Source organism: Natator depressus, chromosome 8 (genome assembly GCF_965152275.1).
Source record: "Natator depressus isolate rNatDep1 chromosome 8, rNatDep2.hap1, whole genome shotgun sequence".
In the NCBI taxonomy this organism is placed as follows: Eukaryota; Metazoa; Chordata; order Testudines; family Cheloniidae; genus Natator; species Natator depressus.
Window position 1 is genome coordinate 14333683 of NC_134241.1, and position 23305 is coordinate 14356987.

A 23305-nucleotide genomic window follows, 5' to 3' on the forward strand; every position below is an offset into this window, starting at 1 on the left:
AGACACGTCCCTGGCAGCGCAGGGAACCCCAAAGAAAATGTCATCTCTCATAATAGATTTCTCAGCTTTGAAAACATACACAAACACACACACAAAGCCGTCGGAGAGCTGTGCTGTGTGTTGCTGTGGGTGCAGAGAGCACCTAGCACACCCGGGCTGGTACCAGAAGACAAATAACCATAATGCTTATTAAGAATGCAACTGTACTCCTTTGGAGGTAGCTCTGCCTACTGGTTAGAGCACAAGGCTATAGGACTCTTTTCCCTGCTCTACACTCACTGTGACACCTTTGGAAAATTCTTTCACTCTTGTAGCAATATAGGAACCCCACTGGGAGAAGCACTGCACAAAGTCAGATCAAAAAGATGGTCCATGCCCCAAAGGACTTCTCCCCGTGCCTCAGATTCTCAATGGGGGTAATAATACCTCAGAGAGGTGTTGCAAGGTTTACTTCATTGCTGTATGTAAAGCATTTTGAGGTTCTTGAAGGCAAAGTGTTATTAAAATACTATTTTATGATGAGAAAATCTTAAAAATGCTCAGAGTATTTTTCTTTTATGTTAAAATAATTTTGCTGGCTTGCAAAATTCATTAACACTTACACTTTCCCTCCCCCACTCCATTTTATTTTCCTCTATAAAATGGGCATTTTCTTTAGACATGAAAAATATTACACTCAGAATGCAGGATTTTGGATTAGGAGCATGTCTGTTCTTTTTTGTCACCATACCTTCTGCTGCTCTGGGACAGCCCATGCAATATGCAAGACTCATGCACCTTGCTGAGTTATGCATAATGCAAGGGGCCATACTGCACCATCAATTTTTAAGCAGAACTCTCCACTGACGTCAGTAATGTAATCTGCTTAAATATCACTGGTATGAAATAGGCCTAAGTCTGGTGCAAGCATGTTACAAGAGGTGTTTCCCTTGTTATGTTTTTAATGTTTCCTCAGCTATCTGCATATTTACCACACCCGGAGATGCCACATGGATATTATTCAAATGCATAATCAGCACTATTAATGCACTCTGTTGGCTTGGCCCTTAGGGTTTTGAGAGCATCTGAACGTGTATGCAAGCACAGTAGCTTACTTTACAAAGCACGTGTCTGCGTATCTGAGATCTGAAGACAGCCTTCAGCCTGCGAGTCCAGTGTTAACAGCTAAATCCATTAGTAGTTTAAACAATTTTAAAAATGTTTTAAAGTGAATAACAGTTCAAGGTAGATCTAGAGTTTGATGCTGGACTTGCACCATATTTATTAATATCAACAATTTGCAGTAGGAAAAAAATTTCAGTCTGGGCCATTCATGGAAACAGCTTCCCCTCTCGGAGTATGAGGTAAGAGGAGCAAACCAGGGCACAATTTCTTCTTTACTTAGATTGTAAGGTCTCTGGGGCAGGGACTGTCTTTTTGTTCTGTATTTGTACAGCACCAAGCACAACAGGTGGAAGCCCTAGTTGTTCTATCATAGCACTCGAGGTCCTGTCTACAAATCATAAATAAGAACATGTGCAGGCAGGTAAATGTAGAAAATCTGGAGGGCCGGATCCTCTCCTGCGTTAGAGCAGCTTGACGCTGCCATACCAGCACAAAGCTGACCTAAAGCCATCTGTTCCAGCCACAAGAGGATCTTCCCTGCATAGGGGTGTCTTTGGATGGTAGCAGATCTTGCATTCCTACCATTCCCAGCAGCCAGTGCAGAAATGTGTGGCCCGGGAAAGTTATACATCCTAGTGATTCATGGGCTGCTGTCAGAGCCACACAGGGCCAGAGGCAGTTGGTGCCCATTAGATTTAAAGTCTAGCTTGGTCTGTATCTTTAACATACAGCATATAAAAAGCTGACCATTACTTAAAAAAAAAAAAAGAAACCCAGAACCAAACTAACTTCATGGTAAATCTCTGTATCTTGGAAAGTCACAAGGCAGGGCCTCTGTTCAAAGTGTCCCTCGGGAATCCCCATTTGCGTGGCCAAGAATGATCAAGGATTGACTAGATGTCCCGTGGGAAAGGAGGAAAGACAGCGAGATGCAGCATTATGCTACTTACTGCAGAATTAAGCTCATAGAGAAAGGCTGAAGGGCGGAGGGACGTGGGGAAGGGGAATTCAGGAAAAACAAGGCAGGTCCCAGAATCTAACAATGGACGCTGCCTGAGCACATGGTGAGAAGAATAATCCCCTCAGGATTCCCCTGCCTACCTGCAGCCCAGAACAGATTTTTGTGGTTGGCAAGGAGAGGGCCACGGGTGGACCATCCTCATGTCCACTTTACCTCAGAGAAGTACATCAATTAATCTTTCAACTCCTTGATGGTAAAGCAGGGAGCCCCACTCTCAGCAGATATAAATTAACGTTGTGCCATTGACTTCAGTGAAGCTATGCTGATTTATACCAGCTGAAGATCGAGTCAAGGATGTCGTATTCTCGTTGTTAGCAAGGACATATACTAACAATGCCATCACTATGGGGCTAATGGTGCGGTTAACATTACACACACACACACACACACACACACACGAATTTGCTGAATAATGCAGAAATCAAAGTGCCTATCCAGAAGATATTCCATTTAACCCCAAATAGATTTCTGAACTCAGTAATCCAGATATTGATATTTAGATGCACCTCTTTTGGTACAAACACTTTACTTATAAAAAACCAAACCAAAAGCAAGTGTTTTTCTGTTCCATAACAACATTTTTTATAGTACACAAGTTACAATATAGCATTACTATCCTACACAGCACAGAGAAATAAGGTTCTAGAAGGCAACCAAAAGCCGCAAAGGGGCATTTGTAGCGTACATTCCTATTCACATACTTAGTTAAAATATAAAATCATCCAAACGAAGGCTGCAGCCCCAGGAAATCCATACTGGATTTAATTCACCCAATTACGCTGCAATGGAACAATATTTACAGCATCATGGAAACGCTGCATAAAACGGGTAGTACACATACGTGTCCATTGAGGGTTACGCAATCAATGTGTCATGTGAATGATCACATTTGACAATACTTTAAAGCCTCAGAAAACAAGCCTGTCAATCTTGCCCTATAAAGTGGGGTGTTTTGTTTTACTTTTCCACGTGCATTTTCACCCTACAAGTATGCAGACGAGAACCTTCAACTTCTCTATTCAAACTGTGCACGTCGTCTACACTTCAGCTATAGCACAACCAAACAGAACTTATTTAGAGGGGAAGAACCCATGGGTGAATTTCTTCTGTGCTGTGCCTTGCAGAAGCACAGCACAGAACTTGAATGCTAAGGGAGGGAGCCTAAGGGCGCTTCAAGCCACCTTTGAACCTGCCAAGTCTCCCGATGCCAGGCTGCTCCTAGAAATAGCCCCCAGGACAGCATATGCAGGCCAGGTGGTGCTGGAAAGACTCACAGTGGTGTGTATTACAGGCCTGTCCCTCCATCCTGGACAGATAGCCGACAGACTAAAGCAAATGCATGAAGAACTGAGGATTTGGCTCATTATGAGATGAGAGATGTTTGGAAAATAGAACTGTGCTACGTTTGCCCTTAAATATCACATAATCCATGGCTATTCAGTAACACGACTGTAATTCTGCTGACTGAAACTAAACTGAAAAGTCATTTTTTTCAGATGAATGGTACCGCAGGATCTTTCACTGCTAAGAAAAACACCCTGTGAGTGGAAAGCAAAAGGTTAACTACTTTTTTACAATATAATGTTGCCTTCTACAGGGCTTGTTAAATGTAGTTCATGTCTCTCTCTTTTTAGGGACATCCTGCCATTCCTATTTAAGTGATGACAAATCACTAGAAACAGACGGATTCCCTTTTTCTTTGCCCCTCCATCCCCCATGCTACCTGAATTACTGAAGGAAAATGCCAGTGATGTACTCATCTGTGCTATTTCTCAACAGAACTGAATAGATGCTAGGTTTTGATATTGCCCCTCTCCTTTGTGCAGGCGTCAGAAGAAAAGCTTAGACGTTTTTTGAAAGATGCTCCTCCCCTCCAACAAACTACCTATGAGCAATAACTATGGTTCCCCTCAGAGATCGGAGAGGGGGAAAGGTTACGTTCTATTCACAGATTAGGAAAAGATGAACTAGAACAGTGTTTCTCAACCAGTGGGTCGTGACCTGCAGGGTATACCATGAAAGGCAATCAGAGGGGATGTGAGACATTGAAAACTTTATTACAGTGTAAAGCAAAGAAAATCTTGCTCACCTGTTCCCCACACAGCCCTGCCCTTTCATGGTCATGTACTCTCTGACATCCTCTCAAAAACATACACCCAGGTAAATTATACAGGCTTTGCAATGGTAGCATTAATACAGTTTTCACCCTGACTTTTATAGTCAGGGTAAGTGGGTCAGCACTCATTTTTTTACTTTGAATAAGAGGTTGCCAATCTGAAAGGGTTGAGAAACACTGCACTACAAAGGATCTGGAAGAACTCAAGCACATTAAAAGACACAGCAATAAAAGCTTTAAGACTAAATACTCACCTGAATTCATTTAGGGCGTCTACAATTCTGTTATATGCCAAGCTCCGTTGACTGGCATCAGCTGATCTACGGCTCATTTTCATAGCCTTGAAAACAATCATTAAACAGATAAACGAACGCCAGACATGGCAACAGAGGTAAAGAAAATGGAAAACAAAGTCATGTGTTTGGCTTTATCTTTTATGCAACCAGTCAGGCAAATAACATTTTTTTTAAACATGATAAATGATGGTACATTGCTAATTTTCATACGTAGGAAGAGTTTTGTGTGTTTGCAGCCTCTTTCTCTTCCGCACTTTCAGTGATGAAAGCCAGAAAAGGGTTCAAAGGTTTCATATAGTCACTGCTAAAGCATTTCCTAGAAGAGGGATTTGAGACGAATTTATATGTAAAACTGTTCATTCTCAGAAAATCTGATAAGATTAGGAATCAGCAAAAAACAAAAATACTAGAGTTATTTAGAGTCCATACAAGCCCACTGAAGGATCCTGAACCTGCAATGCAATCCACTAGAGTAGACTCTTGTATAGCTGAGGAAAGGAGGCAAAGGAGGTCCTAAGCCACCTTTCAACCTTGGTTGATATTAGAGCTGGCTGGGAGCTGAAATTCCAGTGCAAGTTAGAGCAGCCTAAGGACTGTTCTAGCTTCCAGTGATCCTTGCAGAATAATGCAGCATGCTTTGTCCCCACCCCAACAGAGTCTCTATGCTGTTAGTAGGAAGCAGGGTCAAAGATCTGGCCCACTGAGCATAAATCATCTACAGATACATTAGTAAGATGCAAGAAAAAAAAAATCGAATACAGAAAGTAAAAGAATCCCAAGAGACTGTGTTTACCTGTTCTATTGCACTCTTCAGTTTGTTCATGTGGCTCTCAAAAAGAGGGAAATGTGAAAAAAAGAAGTCATGAAATTTATTATTTTCATCTTCATCCTTTGAGAGTGAAAATATCACACCAATTGCTATCTTCTTTTTCCTAACAATTCCCGGGCTGGGACCAGAGCTGTCATCTGACAAATTAAAGCTTTCCTCTACAGACCTTGAAGGGGAAAAAGAAAAAGCTTGAGGAATTCATTGCTTTAAATGGCAGTTTGAGTTCTATGTAATTAAATATCAGAACATTTAACTTAAGCTAACTCCTTTTGTGCGCATTTGTTAAATCATCTTCCTTGGTAACATCAGCGTTGTCACTCTATAAAAGCATAACACGTTATTGAAAGATGGGCCTTAAATCTCAAAGTCCAGATCTGATGTTTGTGGAGTTCAGATCTGGTATTTCAATTCACACCTATTTTTGCCAATGGTTTGCTATTTTATTAGGATCTCAGGGCTCCTTCTCTTCAGAACTTCAACCCATATTTTTACCTGCAATTTGTTGTCCGTTTCTATTACGTGAAAAAGCAGTAAACACTATGAATAAATAAACCACAAAAAGCACCATAGATCGAATTCTAATTTCACTTTCACCTGTATAAATACACCACAGCAAGTAATGGTGTTACATTGGGGTATGCCAGAGCAGAATCAGACTACAGGAATCTGCAAGAGCCTAAGGTAAAACCAGCGTTATCTCCAGCTCACCATCTAGGGAAGACCCCATTCTCCAAGCTTGTAGTCTGACTGCGACGCCAGCGTCTTTGGTAACTGCTGGCACAGCTTCTGGTGAGTGAAGAGCCCGGGGAGGGAAACGGAGTGATGAGCAGGCTGCTAAGAGATGCTGTAAGAATTAGAAAAACCAAGTGAAACACTTCCTACATAGCTAAGGCACACAAAAGAAAAGAATATTTGGGAAATTATGGTAGCAGTTAGAGGGACCCCACTAAATGCATCTGATATAACTCATCAAACATCTGACTTGTCCTTCCTATCTATACACATATCTTATTTTAAGAATGTCCAGTTTACAGTAAAACCAGCAAAGTATACCAGCACTGATGTGCTGGAACAGACTTTAAACCCTCCAGTGTAGAGGTAATAAACAGCATAGGCACTGTATATATGCAGATACCTTGCACTGTGTCTCCAACCCCACAAGGGTGAGAGAGAAAATTCTTCTTCAAAAAGATAAGAACCTTGGTAGTTTCAACCCCTTAACTACTCTCCAAAAGCAGAGGTGGAAACAGACAGGAAGGATGGCCTATGAGATGGAAGTCCCCAGTCGTAACAGGCCCAGCGTCCTGAGTTTATTGGGGGAAATTACCCATTCTAAAAGCTGGAGATTATTATTGCCCTCAGTAATAATGGGACACAATATTTTTGAACACGTTATGAGTTTGATTTGAGTCTTTAAATTTCCCGGCTCATTGGGAGTGGGTTATATTCAATTGTACTACTGCGCTCAGAGTATTTCTGTGAGGTATTTTTAAGTATATCAAGGGTGCTTAAAGTATATGGATAGGTGCCCTTCTCTAGCATTTGCATAAATATAAATAAATGAATACATACATTTCAAAACAGATCATTTTAGGAGGGAAAGTCAGATTTCTGGATTCTGGTTTTAGGGTGGTCACCAGGCAACAGAGAAGGTGGCTTATGCAACAGGATAGATGGATATCTAATAGCAATCATTCATTAGTGCTCTCTAGTGTGCTGGGTTTTACCAGATCTCGCTATGCCGCTGTCTCTATCCTCATTCTGCTCCCTCCCAGGCATGTCCATAGGGTTGCTGTGAACTGTAAAATAAGGCACACCAATTAGCAAGAGAATATACATGCCTGTCCCTGTTTGTAGTGTTCCAGTTAATTAACAAAACCAAATCATGCTCATCTCATTGCATTAATTTAGATATTTTTCAACACACTGTGCAAGCCCATCACCAAGAGATGCTGCCAAGCTGAACAAGCCAAAACATTTATTTGAAAAGCTCTTACATATTTTTCTGAAGTCTGCCTCTTTATTTTAAGCACAAAAAGAACCAGACCCACATTCATTCTCTCTCCTACAAAAAGATTTTGGAGTAAAATTCTAATGTACCAAAAGGGTATTAGCCAAGCAGCTAAAGCCCTTTGTAAAAGACAGAAAGAGTAACTTAGATTTTAGACGTGTATAAACCAGCAACATTGAATAAATGCTTTATATACAAGTCTGGACCATGTAATAAAGAATTCTTCCAAAATATTTTGCAATAGTAGTTAGGAAGGAAAAGGATTACTATTAAAACTTTATACAGTGAATTGCTTGTTCAGCTAAGCCTTGAGCAGCATCTGTATTCATAGCCAGTCCTTATGTGTATAGAAGATAAAAAAGTGTCTCAATCATAATCTTAAATGTGATATATTTTACAGATCTGTGAAACAAAAGCTACTCAGCCATGGAAGTAAGACCCAGCCACTGAAAACAAGCATTGTTTATTTTATATGAACCAAAAGAGACTACATATTTTTATAAGTTTGGTTAAAACAAGTCCAGATCTAAATTAGCTTGGAAAGCAACTAGTGTCAAATATTGCCTCCAAAAATAAATATGCACCATGCAAATGGGTAAGTGTCTATAAAACAAAACTCATTAAGAGAACAGAACTTTTAAAGCATCTACTGCTCTCGAGGATATGTGCTTAAAATTCCCACAAACGATAAAAAGCTGAAAAGCAGGCATCTCTGCTCACTTTACATTTTCCCCATGCCCTCCAATTTCACAACTGTATTTTTAAAACATCTCTTATTTCCATGGCTACACTACAAATCCACACATCTTTGTTACATCAACTAGACTATGCACACAGCACACGGCAAACCTGCAAAGAAAGAGGCGCTCCGGATCAGGCGGAGCGGACCTTGTTCAGAGAACGCTCGCCTAGGGCTGCAAAGCTGTGAAAGACCTACATGGCAGAACGTAAAATACATATGAAAGAAGGTGGTTAGTAAAGCAGAGCTGAGTCTGTAGGGAAAAAAAAAAAAGTTATAAGCCAACATAAATGCAGACCAACAGATACAGAAGAATACAGCTCTTATGCTCAGCAAGAGTTACAATCCAAGCTGAAGTACCTATGACTAAAACATTGTCTTTCCAATATTATCTTTTTTTAAAAACAGGATCCAATTTTACATTACCTCCCATAAAAGGGATTTTTAAAATGCAAATAATTAATTTATGCAGGAAGTTAAGAACACCTATTAGCTCGATTCACAGATATTAGATTTAGCCTGATGTAAAACATGTGTTTTAATATCTCCATTGAGTGAGTGCTTAGGGTACTCCACCTTCGAAGATGATGAAAATAAAAAGCATGAATAAATTAAGTTTAATAGAGTGGCGAGAAAAATTACAGGTCACAATCACTGCTCATGAAAATTAAGAGTCAATACTTGACGTTAGTCATAAGAATGGTGGACAAAAAATAAACAACTTTAAAACCATGGAAAAATTCATTATTGAAAGGTAAGTTACATCAGGGAACTACACTATGCTTGTTCTGCATACATAACAAAATAAAAAACAACACTGACATTTTTAATTAGTTAATTGCCAGCTGCACCAAAAAGCTGAATTTGTGAAGCTATTGTGCACCCAAGGTTTTCTATGTAAATTAATTAAAAAAATTCAGAAGGCTGCACTTTAACTAAAGCTCCCTTCCCTTCTCTTTAAGTGACTTAGTTCTTTATTAAGGAAAAAGATGATAGGGACTAGCTTAAAAAAAAAAAAAAAAAAGCAGGCATGTATGAAAAGAGCAGTGGGTAAACAGTCCCCAACCAAAACACACAAACTTTTTTTATATCATGAGCTGGCAAGAGTCAGTGGGTTAGAAGCATTTTTTTTTTAATTTAGTTATACAAATGCTCCAGTTATAGATTAACTTCTTAGCCCTGTCTTGCCCATTGTTCCTTCTGCCTTGAAGTGGGAACTGTAAACAAACACTGATGAAAGGATTGAAAGTTCCTGCAGTTTCGTGGCGGTCTCAGTATTTTTGTTTCTTCTTCTGAAATGCTCTATCATTTGCTAGCTGTGTACCTCTGTGACTCCCAACTGATGTACAGACACCTCCTACAGCAGCATGCTAGAAGAGCTATTTTCCTTCTTTTTGCTGCTGTAGAAGGCCATCATATGATGCTTTGCTACACCTAAGTCACTGAATCACAACCGTGACAATGCCCACGTTTTAATTTTCCCTGTGGATTTTTTTGTGGGGGCCAGGAAGGTGTGGGTTGGCATACTAACCATTTTGCCAGACAAAAACCACTGTCATACAAATTGCAGAGGAAAGGTGAGATTTTCCAAACATGCCTGAGTTAGGAACTTCTTTACTTTGGCTCTTAACTCACTTAGGCACTTCTAAAAATCTCACACAAAGCCCAAAAGAAATACTGAGTAATGAGAACGTACGACTTTGACTTTCCACATTTTGTAAATGTGGATGCATTTGATGGACAACAGTCTCAAACGCCTTTACAAGGCTTCCCTTGTAAACGAATTACTGGCAAGAAAAGTAGCACAAGCCTATTATCACTATTATACCTCAATTAGCTTGCAAATGATGATGCAAGTTTTAAAGAAACGTGTGCCACAACAAGGAGGAAAAAACATCTGTTGATGTTTCTGAACCTTTTTAAAGCTGGTTCATTTCTGCAGTTTCAGCTATGAAAAATTATTTTAAAAGAAAGACTTCATTTCTGATCTAGCAAGGCACTCACACGTGTTTAAGGTTAAGCACAAACATCGTCCCATTGAGATTCATGAGGGCATGGATGGACCCTTGTTCCCAAGAACTGATGCCGTTATTTGGAAGCCAAAACCCCATTTTGGGGTAACAAGACATTCAATTAACCTCAGAGGTCTGGATGCTAGAGCAGAAGAGTGTGTATGTCCACTGATAATCTCGGAAGCTGATCACAAAGTTTTAAAATTAACTTTTTCCAGCCAATTTTATTCTAACTACAATAGAACTGGCTTGAAAATTTAACTAACTAATTAAGGGAAAGTGGTGCTTACTAAGCAGGGCTGTATTTGTGTTTCCTGATATAGGCTGTATTTAAACCTCTAACCAAGATGGGAAAAAAAACTCTGTGTCCCATTACCAAGACCTACGCTGTATGGCTTACTCTCCCCCAATCCATGCAAGGTTTCTTTCTATAAAATCCTTTGCTACTGTTTCAGTGGGTTTTATTAGCTGCATAATATGGAATTTTTCACAACAGACTGAAAATCTAGTGCTTATTCAATTAACAAAAGGTACCAAGAAAGAAATTAAGCTTTTAAATTACCTATGTTTCCAAGGAGTCCATTCATAATTGTACTATGGTCTGGCTTTAATGTATTACTGTCCTGATTAATGAACTCAAGACTGTCCTGCAACCTAAAAAAAAAACAACCAAAAACCCAACAAAATCAGTAATTCACATTTTGGTACAGTGTTGTCTGATTTCATTGATAGCCTGAATGGAACAGACTAGCAACTAGTGCAGGCTTTCACTGAAGTTGTGGAAAACCCCTACCACCTAATAGTGTTCACAAAGCCAGGCCAGCTGTACAGTTAGCTCATGCAAACTGAGCAGCAAGTAGCTGAAAGAAAGACCCACTCTGTAACACCTCACTCCCAAAAGGTATTATTGAGTGCCTTCAACTCTCATTGATTTCAGTAGGAATCAAAAGCACTCAGCCCCTTGCAGGATCAGTCTCCAATTGCCAAAATGCCAGCACCTGCTCTGAAGGAACACTCCATCCCTTTGTTTAAGGCAAGGTGAGGTGGAGATGACCACAAGCAAACTGTGGAGAGGGAAGCCACAGGAAACAATACAAAGTTCCTTGTGATGTAGAAAAAAGAATTTTGAGGCTCCTGACATGATCAGAATTCTCTTCCAAGTAGTGCTTAGGTTCAGCTACTCAGACTCAATGATATTATTTCTAATGTACTCACGTGTTTAGACTTCCATAGATGCTACTTCCAGTTCGAGCTGTAAAAACCTTGCTAAGCATGAGCTGAGGAGGGGAGCTATGAGACAAAAAAGGAAGAGGTCAGTACAGAACTATTGTCCCAAAACTTCCTTTTTTCTCCATTCATATTCCTTCAGATTTTAATGGCTTAAACATATAGCATGACAATTAGCCTAGCATTATTATAGGTCTAAAGCATTATCAGGATAAATACTATTTGTACCTGAATTTAGAAACTGCCTCTGCTCTGAATTGGAAACATTCACTGGAATAACAATTTTACCCCAATATAGAATCTTGTGAAAAGGACATCAGTAAAAAAAAAAGCAACAAAAAACAGAATGAGTCTCACCGGATTTGGTGAATTTTCAACGTAGAACCCTTGTAGCTCATGGCCACAGACCCAAACATCATCTCTCCGAGCATATTGGCATCAGAGGAGCATCGAGAACCCTGCAGAACAAAATCAGTTAATTATTTTGTTATGCACTTGAGCATTTCAAAAGCACATTTTCAGTTAAGGCAACACAGAAACAAGGAAAATTATTTAAAAATGCTTTGCTCTGATGGATGCAAATATCAGGTATATACGCTATAAGCCCCTTAAAAGCACAGTATGGTTTGCTGAGATAAGTTCTACTCCAAGAAGCAATCTTAAGGTTGGTTTGTGGACTGAACCAATCAGTACAATTACCAGAACAAACCTATCTCTATGGGAGGTGCAGTGCATTTCAGTACTGGCTGCTGACAGTTGTTACTGAACTCACAGCGGAGTCATAAAGGGTGGAGAGGAGTGTGATATATTCTTAGGAATTGATAAGGGATCAGTCCCCAGTTTCAAGGCATAGATTAAGGCACAGAGTTCATACAAACCTGCCTGTGGCTGTGGAAATGCAACTTGTTTATAAAAACAGTGACAAAGTTCCTGCTCTACCTTGGTGGGTCTTGTGCTTATTGCTCGCCTTGGAGCTTCACAGCAGCCCTCAGCTTGGCCGTTTTTCTGAATTCACAGTCCACGTCGACTCCTCCTGTGTCTCATCAGGAGTTGGGAGGATTTGGGGAGAACCCGGGCCCGCCCTCTACTCCGGGTTCTAGCCCAGGGCCCTGTGGAATGCAGCTGTCTAGAGTGCCTCCTGGAACAGCTGTGCGACAGATACAAGTCCCTGGGCTACTTCCCCATGGCCTCCTCCCAACACCTTCTTTATCCTCACCACAGGACCTTCCTCCTGGTGTCTGATGATGCTTGTACTCCTCAGTCCTCCAACAGTCCGCATTCTCACTTTCAGCTCCTAGTGCCTCTTGCTCCCAGCTTCTCACACACACCACAAACTGAAGTGAGCTCCTTTTTAAACCCAGGTACCCTGATTAGCCTGCCTTAATTGATTCTAGCAGCTTCTTGATTAGAACACCTGCAGCCAATCAGCCTGTCTGTCTTAATTGTCTCCAGAAGGTTCCTGATTGTTCTGGACCCTTCCCTGTTACCTTACCCAGGGAAAAGGGATCTACTTAGCCTGGGGCTAATATATCTGCCTTCTGTTACTCTCCTGTAGCCATCTGGCCTGACCCTGTCACAAAACATACAACTCTAACAGACTGCTATACAACCTGTCTTCCCAATTAAGACTTCTCCTGTTTGCAATATAGATAATTATAAAGAAATAATAAAGAAAATGAGAAGACTTAAGTATTCTGTATAGTATTACATAAAGCAGTACAGAAAGCACTTCTAGAGGTGACCAAGCAATGCAAAAAGGGATTTGTAATTATGCTCTGAAATAAAATATTGATGAATTTGATTCACGGCTATTTGTACAATCCTATGAGTTGTTGTTCATGAGTATTCAGAAAGTCACTCTGGTATTTGCGAAACAGTTCACAAATACCAAAAGTCTCACAAATTTTAGTATCAATCATTTTCCATCTGAATCTTTTTACCAGCAGTAAGTTATTTGTCATTCATTATTCTGCTCTTTAAAAAGTTTCAACTATCCAGACAAGAAACAGAAAAAAAATATCAGGTGACTTAAAGTGACCACTGAATAATGAATAGCAAATTGCTGAACAAAAACAGTTCACAGTCAGCTGACATGTGGTCACAAACTATTCCTTCCCCAGGTTCTCCCTTTTTCCACTGCAAACAAAAACTAGGTCTTCACTTTTAAGGCCATTCATGGATTAGTCCCACCCTATCCATAATCTTTTATGTACAATCAAGCCTTTAACCCGCCACCCTTGCCTTGCCAATGATGCCAGCCTTTATCACCCATCAGTCCAATCGGCCCTCAAACACCTTAGTGCTTTTGCCCAGGCCCACCCTTTATGCACTGGGAGGAGTGCCCAGTAAAAATCCAAACAGACACTATATTGTCCTCCTTCAAAGCTCTCCTTAAATCTCGCTCTGCCATTTACCAGACATTTGACAAAGGCTACACAGTGGTGCTGTGTCTGCTGCTTATTACACTAACAATAATTGTGTCACTGTTATCTTGTGTTCCTCCCACATCTGTTGTGTCCACCTGTTGCCTCTCGTCTTATATTTAGGTTGTAAGTTCTCAGTTCCTCCACTGATTTCTGTCACTCACTAGTTGTGGTACTTTTTCCCAGGGGATACCATGCACTGAATAAGATCACCCTTTTTCATAATGCCACAAGAATACCATCTTTCCAGTCTTGTAGCACTTATTCTTTCACCCATATTTTGTTACAGAGTTTTATTAGCTGCTCAGTCAGAATTTTGCCTCCTGCCTTCAGTACATCTGCTTGAATTCTGTGAACATCAGGCGTTTCCCTTCTTTGAGGCCTTTGATGGCTGCTTTAATTTCATTGTGTGTTATTGGGACCTCTTCTATTTCCAACTTAGCACTGACATTTCTCTCAAACCTGGGCATGATTGTTGGCTCTGGACAGTTTGTAATCTGAAATGGAAATGTTCTTTCCAGGCTTGTTCTTCATGCATTTTCAATATCTGTCCATGACAATCATAGATCATCACCTGTGATGATCTAATCTTTCTGAGAGGTCTTTCACTATTCTATACAGCTGCTTGAAATCTCCTCTCTTGTGCTGCTGCTTCTGCCTCTGCAGCCTTCTTCTGAACCCAGACATTTCTATCTTGCCTGAATTTCTTCTCTATTTCTTTGTCTTTTTCTCTGCATCTTGCATCTGCTCTAAAAGTTCTGCCTGTGTCTTGCACTATTCCTTTTTTACCTTCAGAGTTTTCTGTTTGTCAGTCGCTGCCCATGTTCCAGATGTAACAATCTATGTACCTTACTTTTGCCCTCTTCGGAGGCCCACTACTTCCTCTGCTGTCTCGACTACCATCTTCTTCCAGGTTGACCATCTGTCTTCCAGACTTCCATCAGTCTGGTTCTGTAAAATACTGGAAGGTTGCTAAATGCAATCTGATCTGCATTTCTCTGTCCTGGAACTTCTGTATTGCTATAACGTTCTTTTTGTCCATCTTTGTGAACTTTGAGTTTAAGTTCTAATGTGGCCTCTCAGAGATAATGATCTGCGCCCTGATCTCTGCTGACTCTGATATCCCTCAAAGAAGATGCTCACCTCTCAAATATACACACATGACCTATCTTTACGATGTTTGAGCCACAGAGATTAAGGAGCCATTCATCATTATAAGTCTGGATGCCTTCTGCTGCTGTGCCCAGGACACCTTCCCAGCCAATCGAGTTGTTGCCAATTTGTGCATTGAAGTCACCTATCATCAAACTGATGTCTTGATTAGGCATGTCATCCAATACTTGCTGCACCTGCTTGTAGAATGTATTCTTTTCACTTTTGCCTAATGCATTTGTTGGTCATATACTTGGGCTACATTTACGCTACAGGGCTTACAGCTGTCACACTGCTAGTGCAGATGCTCTAAGGTGATGGGAGAGAGCTTTCCCGTTGACTTAATTAATCCACCCCCAACAAGCGGCAGTAGCTATGTCAGCGGGAGAAGCTGACATGTAGCCCACGAAAACTTATGCTCTAATAAATTTGTTAGTCTCTAAGGTGCCACAAGTACTCCTGTTTTTTTTTTGCGGATACAGAGTAACATGGCTGCTACTCTGAAACCTGTCATAATTCCTACACCTCTTTCACGGGTTCCTCCTCTTCAGCGCAAGATTGTAGCATCATCTTGGCACTCCCTGCGCCCACCTCATCTCACTGACACCAAGTATGTTCAGATGGTACTTTTTCATTTCTCGTATAACTTGTGCCAACTTTTCCGTCCTACACATAGTAAATGCATTCAGTGTGCCTATTCCTGTTACAGATTTGGTTGTCAGGATTCAGTGTCTCCAGTTCCCAGCTTCCTTCTGGCCTTCACTGAGATCTGTCATACTTGGGTTTTGAGCTCTGTGTGCACCTACAAGTAACGGCTTAATGGAACTGCTTCTGTTGCAGTACGGTTAACTCTGCCACTCTTAGCAATGGTGCCAGTCCCACGCTTGGATAAAAGAGTAGGGTTCTGCAGCTGGATTTGCAACCCACTCAGGTAAAACCTTACTGCCACACAAACTGTTCAGTTAATTATTATTAATTCTGTTTATTATGTTGTACCAAAGGGCCAACCAAGAATGGAGTCCTATTTGTGCACTGTACAAACACATAGTACTAGACTTCCCTTTGTTATCTTCCTTGTCCCAAAGAGCTTATATCCTAATAATAAATAACAACAATCATGTACAGTGCTTAGCACAATGAAGGCCTTAATTGAGACTATTTGACTCTACTGCAATAGAAAATGATTTTTATTATTTACAACAGTAAGACCACTTATAAATAATTATTATACTTGTAGAAATGTGTATATTTCTGAAGGATTTTCAAAGAGAAAATAGGGCTAAATTAGTAACAAATAATTTGACTAGCTCTGATTTGCTGCATTCCATCTCCTTTTAAATCTTTATTTGGCAACTTCTGCATTAAAATACCAGAGTTCAGAATTTCACACCTATTTAACACCTGGTTAAGAAAGATTTAAATCACTTGGCACCAGCTGAATGTGTCGCTATAAAGGATAATGACAGGTTTCAGAGTAACAGCCGTGTTAGTCTGTATTCGTAAAAAGAAAAGGAGTACTTGTGGCACCTTAGAGACTAACCAGTTTATTTGAGCATGAGCTTTCGTGAGCTACAGCTCACTTAAAGGATAATGTACACTTTCATGATTAAGCAGCAGGCAATGGCATTCACTAACATTAATTTAAACAGGTTCTCAGCCAGTAGAGTGTTTATCTGGGTTAAGTTCAGCCCCATCAGGAAGGAAGATGAGAGGAGGGGATTGTGTGTGTGTGTGTGTGTGTGTGTGTGTCTTTTACAGAAATTATTTCCTCAAAATTACTTTAAGTAAATATAATTTCATATCACATACAAATCTCAACACTTCACTAATATCAGACAGGCCTACACCATAGTAATACCAGATATAATGCCTGCCAATGCATGGGGGGAAACTTAGACTGAATTATAGAATATAATAAACAAACCATGGACTACCATAAGGAGAAAGTGCAATAGCAACACAGTATACAAGTACTTTTTGAAAAACAAGTACTTATTGGAAAATCTTTTTTAGCTGAAGATGAAGACTGAATACACAAAGAAGTTGTTGCAGTGTGGTATGAGTAGGGATGCTTACTGATCTTCTTTGCATTTTAGAGAAATCAAGGGATGCTAATTCTTGTTTCCCAAATAATCCAAGTATAAAAGTGAAGGCTCACAAAGTTTGTCTGATTGCTTCCTTTGGGCCTGATCCAAGGTTCATTGAAGTTCATATGAGGTCCTTCCATTGACTTCAAGAGTCTTTGGATCAGGCTCACAATGTACAGTAGAACCTCAGAGTTACGAAAACCAGAGTTACGAACTGACCAGTCAACCACACACCTCATTTGGAACCGGACGTTCAGAGTTACAAACATTTCAGAGTTATGAACAACCTTTTGCCGAGGTGTTTGTTAACTCTGAGGTTCTGCTGTATATGTAATGTTTAGGAGTTTGAGCAATGGTTTTTTTCTAGGTTCCAGCAGAGGGGTGTTCAGAGGACAAATATGGTGCCCCCACTATGGCACATAATGAGGAATTAAGATTTTAAAATTAAGTAGGAATTCTAAAAGGGGAACTGAAAGGGTTTTTCTATAAATTAAAATATATTTGTAAATATTCGAAAAAAAGAAGAGTGTTTAAAAGTCCAATTAATAATTAATGTTGTTTTCAAAACATATTATTTTTAATTCATTGATCCAAACAGAAGTCTGGCCACAATCCATCTCTGTGGGTGTAATATCATGTGTATAAAGACACAGACATCAGGTCATGGGTCCCAAACCAAAAAGCATCCCTACAGAAGTCAACGGGGCTGAAACAAATGCCTGAAGTTAAGAACGAGCTTCAGTACTTTCCTGAATGAGGGCCTTAGGGCCTAAACTTTTCTTTTATTTGATCATCAGAGCGAGAAGAGCTATGTGTTTACTGCTGATTGTTCTATGGAGATCATGGATTTTGGACAGGCTGGACCAATGGCTTCTTGACAAGTTAAGGATTGACTCATAATCACCTGTGCATAATAATGTGCATTTGACACTCTTCCGTCTATTGTTATTGTGCTGATTGCCTCCTTCAGTACAAGAAAAGAGCACATGATGCCATGAGTAATCATGCATTTCCTGTTACTTGACTGGTGAGAGTTTGCCATTAGCGATACTGATTGAGCACAAAGGAGGAATGTCACGTAACATCATATGCTAGATAAGTACTGCACACAACAAGCAAAAATCTTCAGACTAAAATTAAAAAAAGTTACCTAGGCTAATCAACTGAAGATGTTTTTGCAGCTGACAGAAACTCATGCCACTCTTTCCTCTCATCTATGTGCTGTCTTTCCAATCATATGCATAAGTAAGCAGGGTCACTTTTTTACTCATGTTCTTTTTTGCTGGCAGTTCCTCCGCCCATTAACCTTCCAGAATCTCAGCACTGACTCTCCACTAGCTGTGCCTGACCCTGACTAAATTAAATGCCACAAGGACTCCCAGAGCTCAGACACTTCAGAGCTGCTGCATTTGGGCACTAGGCAAAACAACAACAAGCCACATCCTTTGACTTTGTCAACTCCAGATGGCGGAGCAAAGAATTTAGAACAACATTTGCAAATGTGGGTGCTTAAAATTAGATACTTAAGTGCGCTGACATTCACAGGGTACTAAGCATGCACAGCTCCCATAGAAATCTATGGGAGCTAAGTTTGTGTACCCTCTGGGAAAAGTTAGACTAATTATTTAGGTGACTAAATATGGGTTTAGGTAACAACCAAGTTTGGCCTAAATCTAAATGACTTTCCCAATGTCACAGAGTGAGCTAATGGCAGAATCAGAAATAGAATCCAGGCCTCCAGCTCCCCACCAGAAATAATGAATATGTAAAGAAGGCCACTGGATTCTTCTACTTACCCTACCCACTGAAATAAGAACAAGGAGATACTATGAAACTCAAAGACCACTCATTTAAAACATAACACTTTCCGTTACTTAGCTCTTTGAATCTTCAAAGCAGTTTGCAAAAAGGATCCATTTCTAAGGTCAGAATACCTAACTTCTGCAACTCACTATCACTCCAGGAGCACAAAAAAGATGGGGCATGAATAAAAATAGCAACTACGACTATAAAAATGAGGATATAATTACAAGAACTATTAATCTTCATGTGTCACGGCAAAAAACTGATCACTACCAGAATCATGGATAAATTCCCATCCTCATCTCCCATGGTATCATATTGCCTAACTGGCCAGGTGCATTGTAGGTAGTCTAGGAAAGATTAGATTTTAATCAATAAATATCACCCAAGAGCCTAAAAAATGTGAGTGTGGCTCTAAAAAAGTCCTTTTTTACAAAGTACTTTTGTACATGGAACACTGAATAATGATCATTACAAACTATTAGGCCCAATTATGATGATTTTTATCTATGGATATAAATTGCGGGAGTTTTGAATAAGTTTTGAATAAGTATAAGGCATTTGAGGATTGTTTGGTTTTAATTTTCTGCCAGTGTGAAAATTTAAGTCAATAAAAACTGAGGGGAAAATACTTAGACAAAAATGTATTCTTATTATCATCATCATCAATCATCATCATCAAAAATCATGAAAAGTGAAAAGCCGCTCATTTCAAACCTAATTACAGGGTTTTGTCTTTCCCCTGCAAGATCGGGAAGAGGCACTGCCAAAGACAAAGATACTCATGAGATACCCTGTTTTGGGGTTTGGCCTTCATATGTGCCTAATGAGGATGAATTTACCTGGCATTACCACAGATGCCTACATTTATTGTGAGAACCTTGCTGCTGTTCCACCACCTGGGCCTCCAAGTTCTAGAAAACAGAGGTCACCAAAGACCAAAGTGAAGTGCGATCAGCCAAGAAAAGGGGTTAAAAATTAAAAACTCATATGAGTAATAACTGAAGAGCGTATGGCAAAAGGGCACGACTCTAGGGAATGACGACTTGGACACAAACCAGTTCCCTTGGTCAAATTTATGAGCACACATAAAAACGGATCATAAATAAATTGCAAGTGTTCGTTATGACACATTAGCATATTAGAGTCAGTAATATTTGCATGATTTGGAAATCACATTTCTGTCTGGTAAATTTATATCGTTTTCTATGTCTATTTACGGCACATATTGCACAAAATAACCTTCTACACATATAAACAGAATTGCAACACAGTTGTAAAACCCAGGTCTCATGATCAAACAAACCTTCAGCCTGGATGAGAAAAAAAATACTCGAGTAAGATCCTGCAAACACTACCAGGTACAGTACATTCTACTATGGGAAGTCATCGGCAAGTAACCATTAGCAATATCAGACCTTATTTAGAAGCATCTGAATGTATTCTAGAGACATTTGTGAGTGCTTTAAATGGGGCATAATCAGAATACCACACAGCACCGTATTTCATCTTCTAAATCACCTACATCACAGTCACATATATTTAAATAAAACTATCATAAAAAGTGCTATTAGCATTATGTTATTGGGACTTCCACTTCGCAACTGCAAAGGCTGCACATACTACATATATATAGACACCTTTATTCTCCAATGCTAACCAGTGTTTGTACACAGCCTGCCCAATGGAGAAGAGAAATAAGTAGCTGTAGGTCAAGACATTGGTGAGCACAATGTTCTCCTGGTTACATAGGACATTGTGGGGGTTATGTTGTGCCAGAGGAAGCACACCAAGAGACATGGAACAGCTCTTCCTTTCAAAAGCACACAAAATACCCTTCCAAGAAGGGCAAAAGGGAAAATAGGACTTCAGTCACTTTATTGAAACTATGGCGAAGAGCTGTATGTGAAAGAAAAGACAAAGGGAATACATTTCTGGTCAAATATAGCAACAGCTAATGTGATGACGGATAAAAATCAATGCAGAAAGTTCGTTCATTTACATCACTGGTGGGTTAAGACATCAGTAGTACTGTACCTCAAAATAAGTTGTGTAAGGGGCAGCTTCCCTCAAACACGTAATTAATTCATTACAAAGAGTATAAAGGCTTAGTTCTATTTTAGGATGGCTTAATATAAAATGCTTGTGATCCCATGGAAGCTGAGATGACAGAAATATATCTGTGTCAGATGACTCTGGCTACTCTTGTAACCAAAACCTCCACACTTTTGTAAAATTTAACTCAGTTATATAGCACTGTTACATAGCCTTCATCTACAGGTTTACAGCTGTATGTTGTCACATTAAAAAAAAAAAAAGTAAAGTTTCCCCTGACATAGAACATTTGACTTTAAATATATTTGTAATTCAGAATATTTAAAAATATCATGAGGCCTAGGGTCTGTCACTAGAAAAGGGCCCATACAGGTCCAAATACTCAAGGGAACAAAATGTCCCAACCTACCATTATGGGTCCAGTCCCAAGTCTCATTTCACAGAAGGGGCTTATTGTCCAGGTCCTGTTCAGATATGGCCCAAAAGGGCAGACCTCTCATACTCTGGAAATACTTCTGCCATTCAAGGCAGCGCTCTTGAGAGAACAGTTTACCATGTTTTAGTGCCCTTGAACCCAAAGCCCTAGTCTCGATTCACTCTCAAACTGCGACCTTAGTCTAAACCTTAAAGAAAAACTTCTGCCTCAGGTGGTCTCTAATTTTAAGCATTTTAAAACATTTGATACATCTGTTGCAAAATTTGACAAGATTGAAATAATATAAAAGAATCCTCACCTGGTATTTTGGGCATTGTTCTTTCGTATCAGAAGATGAGGAGGATGAATTGATGGAACTGTCCAATGAAGAGGAACTGTCTCCTCCAGGCTTCAGTTGGCAACATTTCCCAAAGACTCTCACCTGAGCATCACTACAGAGTTTCTGAAACACAGACCACATGCCTGTCAATAGATTTCACATCCCTAAAATCATTGTTTAATGGCACTGGAACCATCTGGTCTTGTATTCCCAACTTAGGAAGCGTATTTAGCGGCAAAAAGGTTATATGCCAAGGCAAACAGTAAGCAGAAAGAGGATTTATTTCTCCTCCAGACTGACTACAGGGAAGGAGGCTGGGCCGCTTTACTTAAAAAACTGAACTGGGAGCAAACACAACACTCCTTGTTCATTTTCTTAAGGAACCGCAGGCAGTCAAGCTGCTTTGAAGATTTACAGAGAATAATTACTGGGCACAGGAGCAGGAGAATGGGTGGCAGAGAAAGGGATGAATATGGGGAAAGGAACAATAGATTCCACCTGCCTTCTCCCCACCTTACGTACATACTAATAAGTGTTTATATAGTCTTGTGGTTGGCATAGCACTTCAAAGATGCAGATGATGACAACTGAAAAAATTCAGGTTTTTAGCCCTAAAGGTTGTGAAGAAAAGCCTGAAAATGCAACCCAAGTGTAACTGAAGCAGAGTCTGCAAAGGGCCAGAAACAATAGCTCTGAGAGGTGTGAATTGCCCCAGGCATCTCAATGGGACGTCAAAGCCAAGGCCTTGCTTTGGGCATCCTGCCAACACCACCCCAGCAGGGGGCTCTGTGCATGCGTCAGCTAGCAGAAGGAAAAAAGTGCAGGGAGGCCCAGCCCATTCATCCAAGCAGATACATGCCAGCTGCCAGGATAAGTCCTAGGTCCCTGCCACTCCCACTATTGACCCTGTGCAGGGAGAAGATGGTCCCTGGCTGCTTGTGGGGGAGGGGAGGTGAAGCAGAGGGACAAAGGAGCACCCTGCCTCTGCCCCTCCCTCCCTGAGCGGGGTAGGGGCCAGTGCAAGTGGAGCGTGGGCCTCCATGTGTTATGGTGCATGTAAGGCACGAGCTAGCTATAATGTGGCCCCAAGTGTAGACAGGACTCCTGCGCTTACTAACATTTTTCCATCGTGTTGCCCACACTAGAATTTGCACTGTTGTTACCACTACTGAAGCTACTCCAGTGGGAAAGGTTAAGGAAAAACGTATAGATAAACTAGTGAGTCTGTGGCAGAGCTGGGAATGGAAACCCATTCTCCTGACCCTAGGCTTGTGCTTTAGCCACTAACACAAGTTCCCTCTCAGAGTAACCAACTCCCATTATGACACACTAGATTCACAGATTCATAGATACTAAGGTCAGAAGGGACCATTATGATCATCTAGTCTGACCTCCTGCACATCGCAGGCCACAGAATTTCACCCACCACTCCTGCGAAAAACCTCTCACCTATGTCTGAGCTTTTGAAGTCCTCAAATTGTGGTTTAAAGACTTCAAGGAGCAGAGAATCCTCCAGCAAGTGACCTGTGCCCTATGCTACAGAGGAAGGCAAAAAACCTCCAGGGCCTCTTCCAATCTAATCCTTATGGGGAGCACGCTGAAGTCATGCAATGTGTAGATTTGCTAATGGCTCATATTTTTGGCTTGCGCCTAGTACACAATGCCTGGAACATGT

General features: G+C 40.4%; 1 protein-coding gene across 1 annotated transcript in view; it reads right to left on the reverse strand.

Annotated features, from left to right (window-relative positions):
- The window catches only part of FNIP1 (folliculin interacting protein 1), a 99372-nt gene that overhangs the window by 20680 nt on the left and 55387 nt on the right, over positions 1-23305 (reverse strand). The window contains 9 exon segments of the mRNA XM_074960469.1: positions 4496-4581; positions 5331-5532; positions 6075-6210; positions 7094-7165; positions 8227-8310; positions 10691-10782; positions 11344-11418; positions 11713-11813; positions 21610-21753. Coding sequence (XP_074816570.1) covers positions 4496-4581; positions 5331-5532; positions 6075-6210; positions 7094-7165; positions 8227-8310; positions 10691-10782; positions 11344-11418; positions 11713-11813; positions 21610-21753 — 992 coding nt within the window.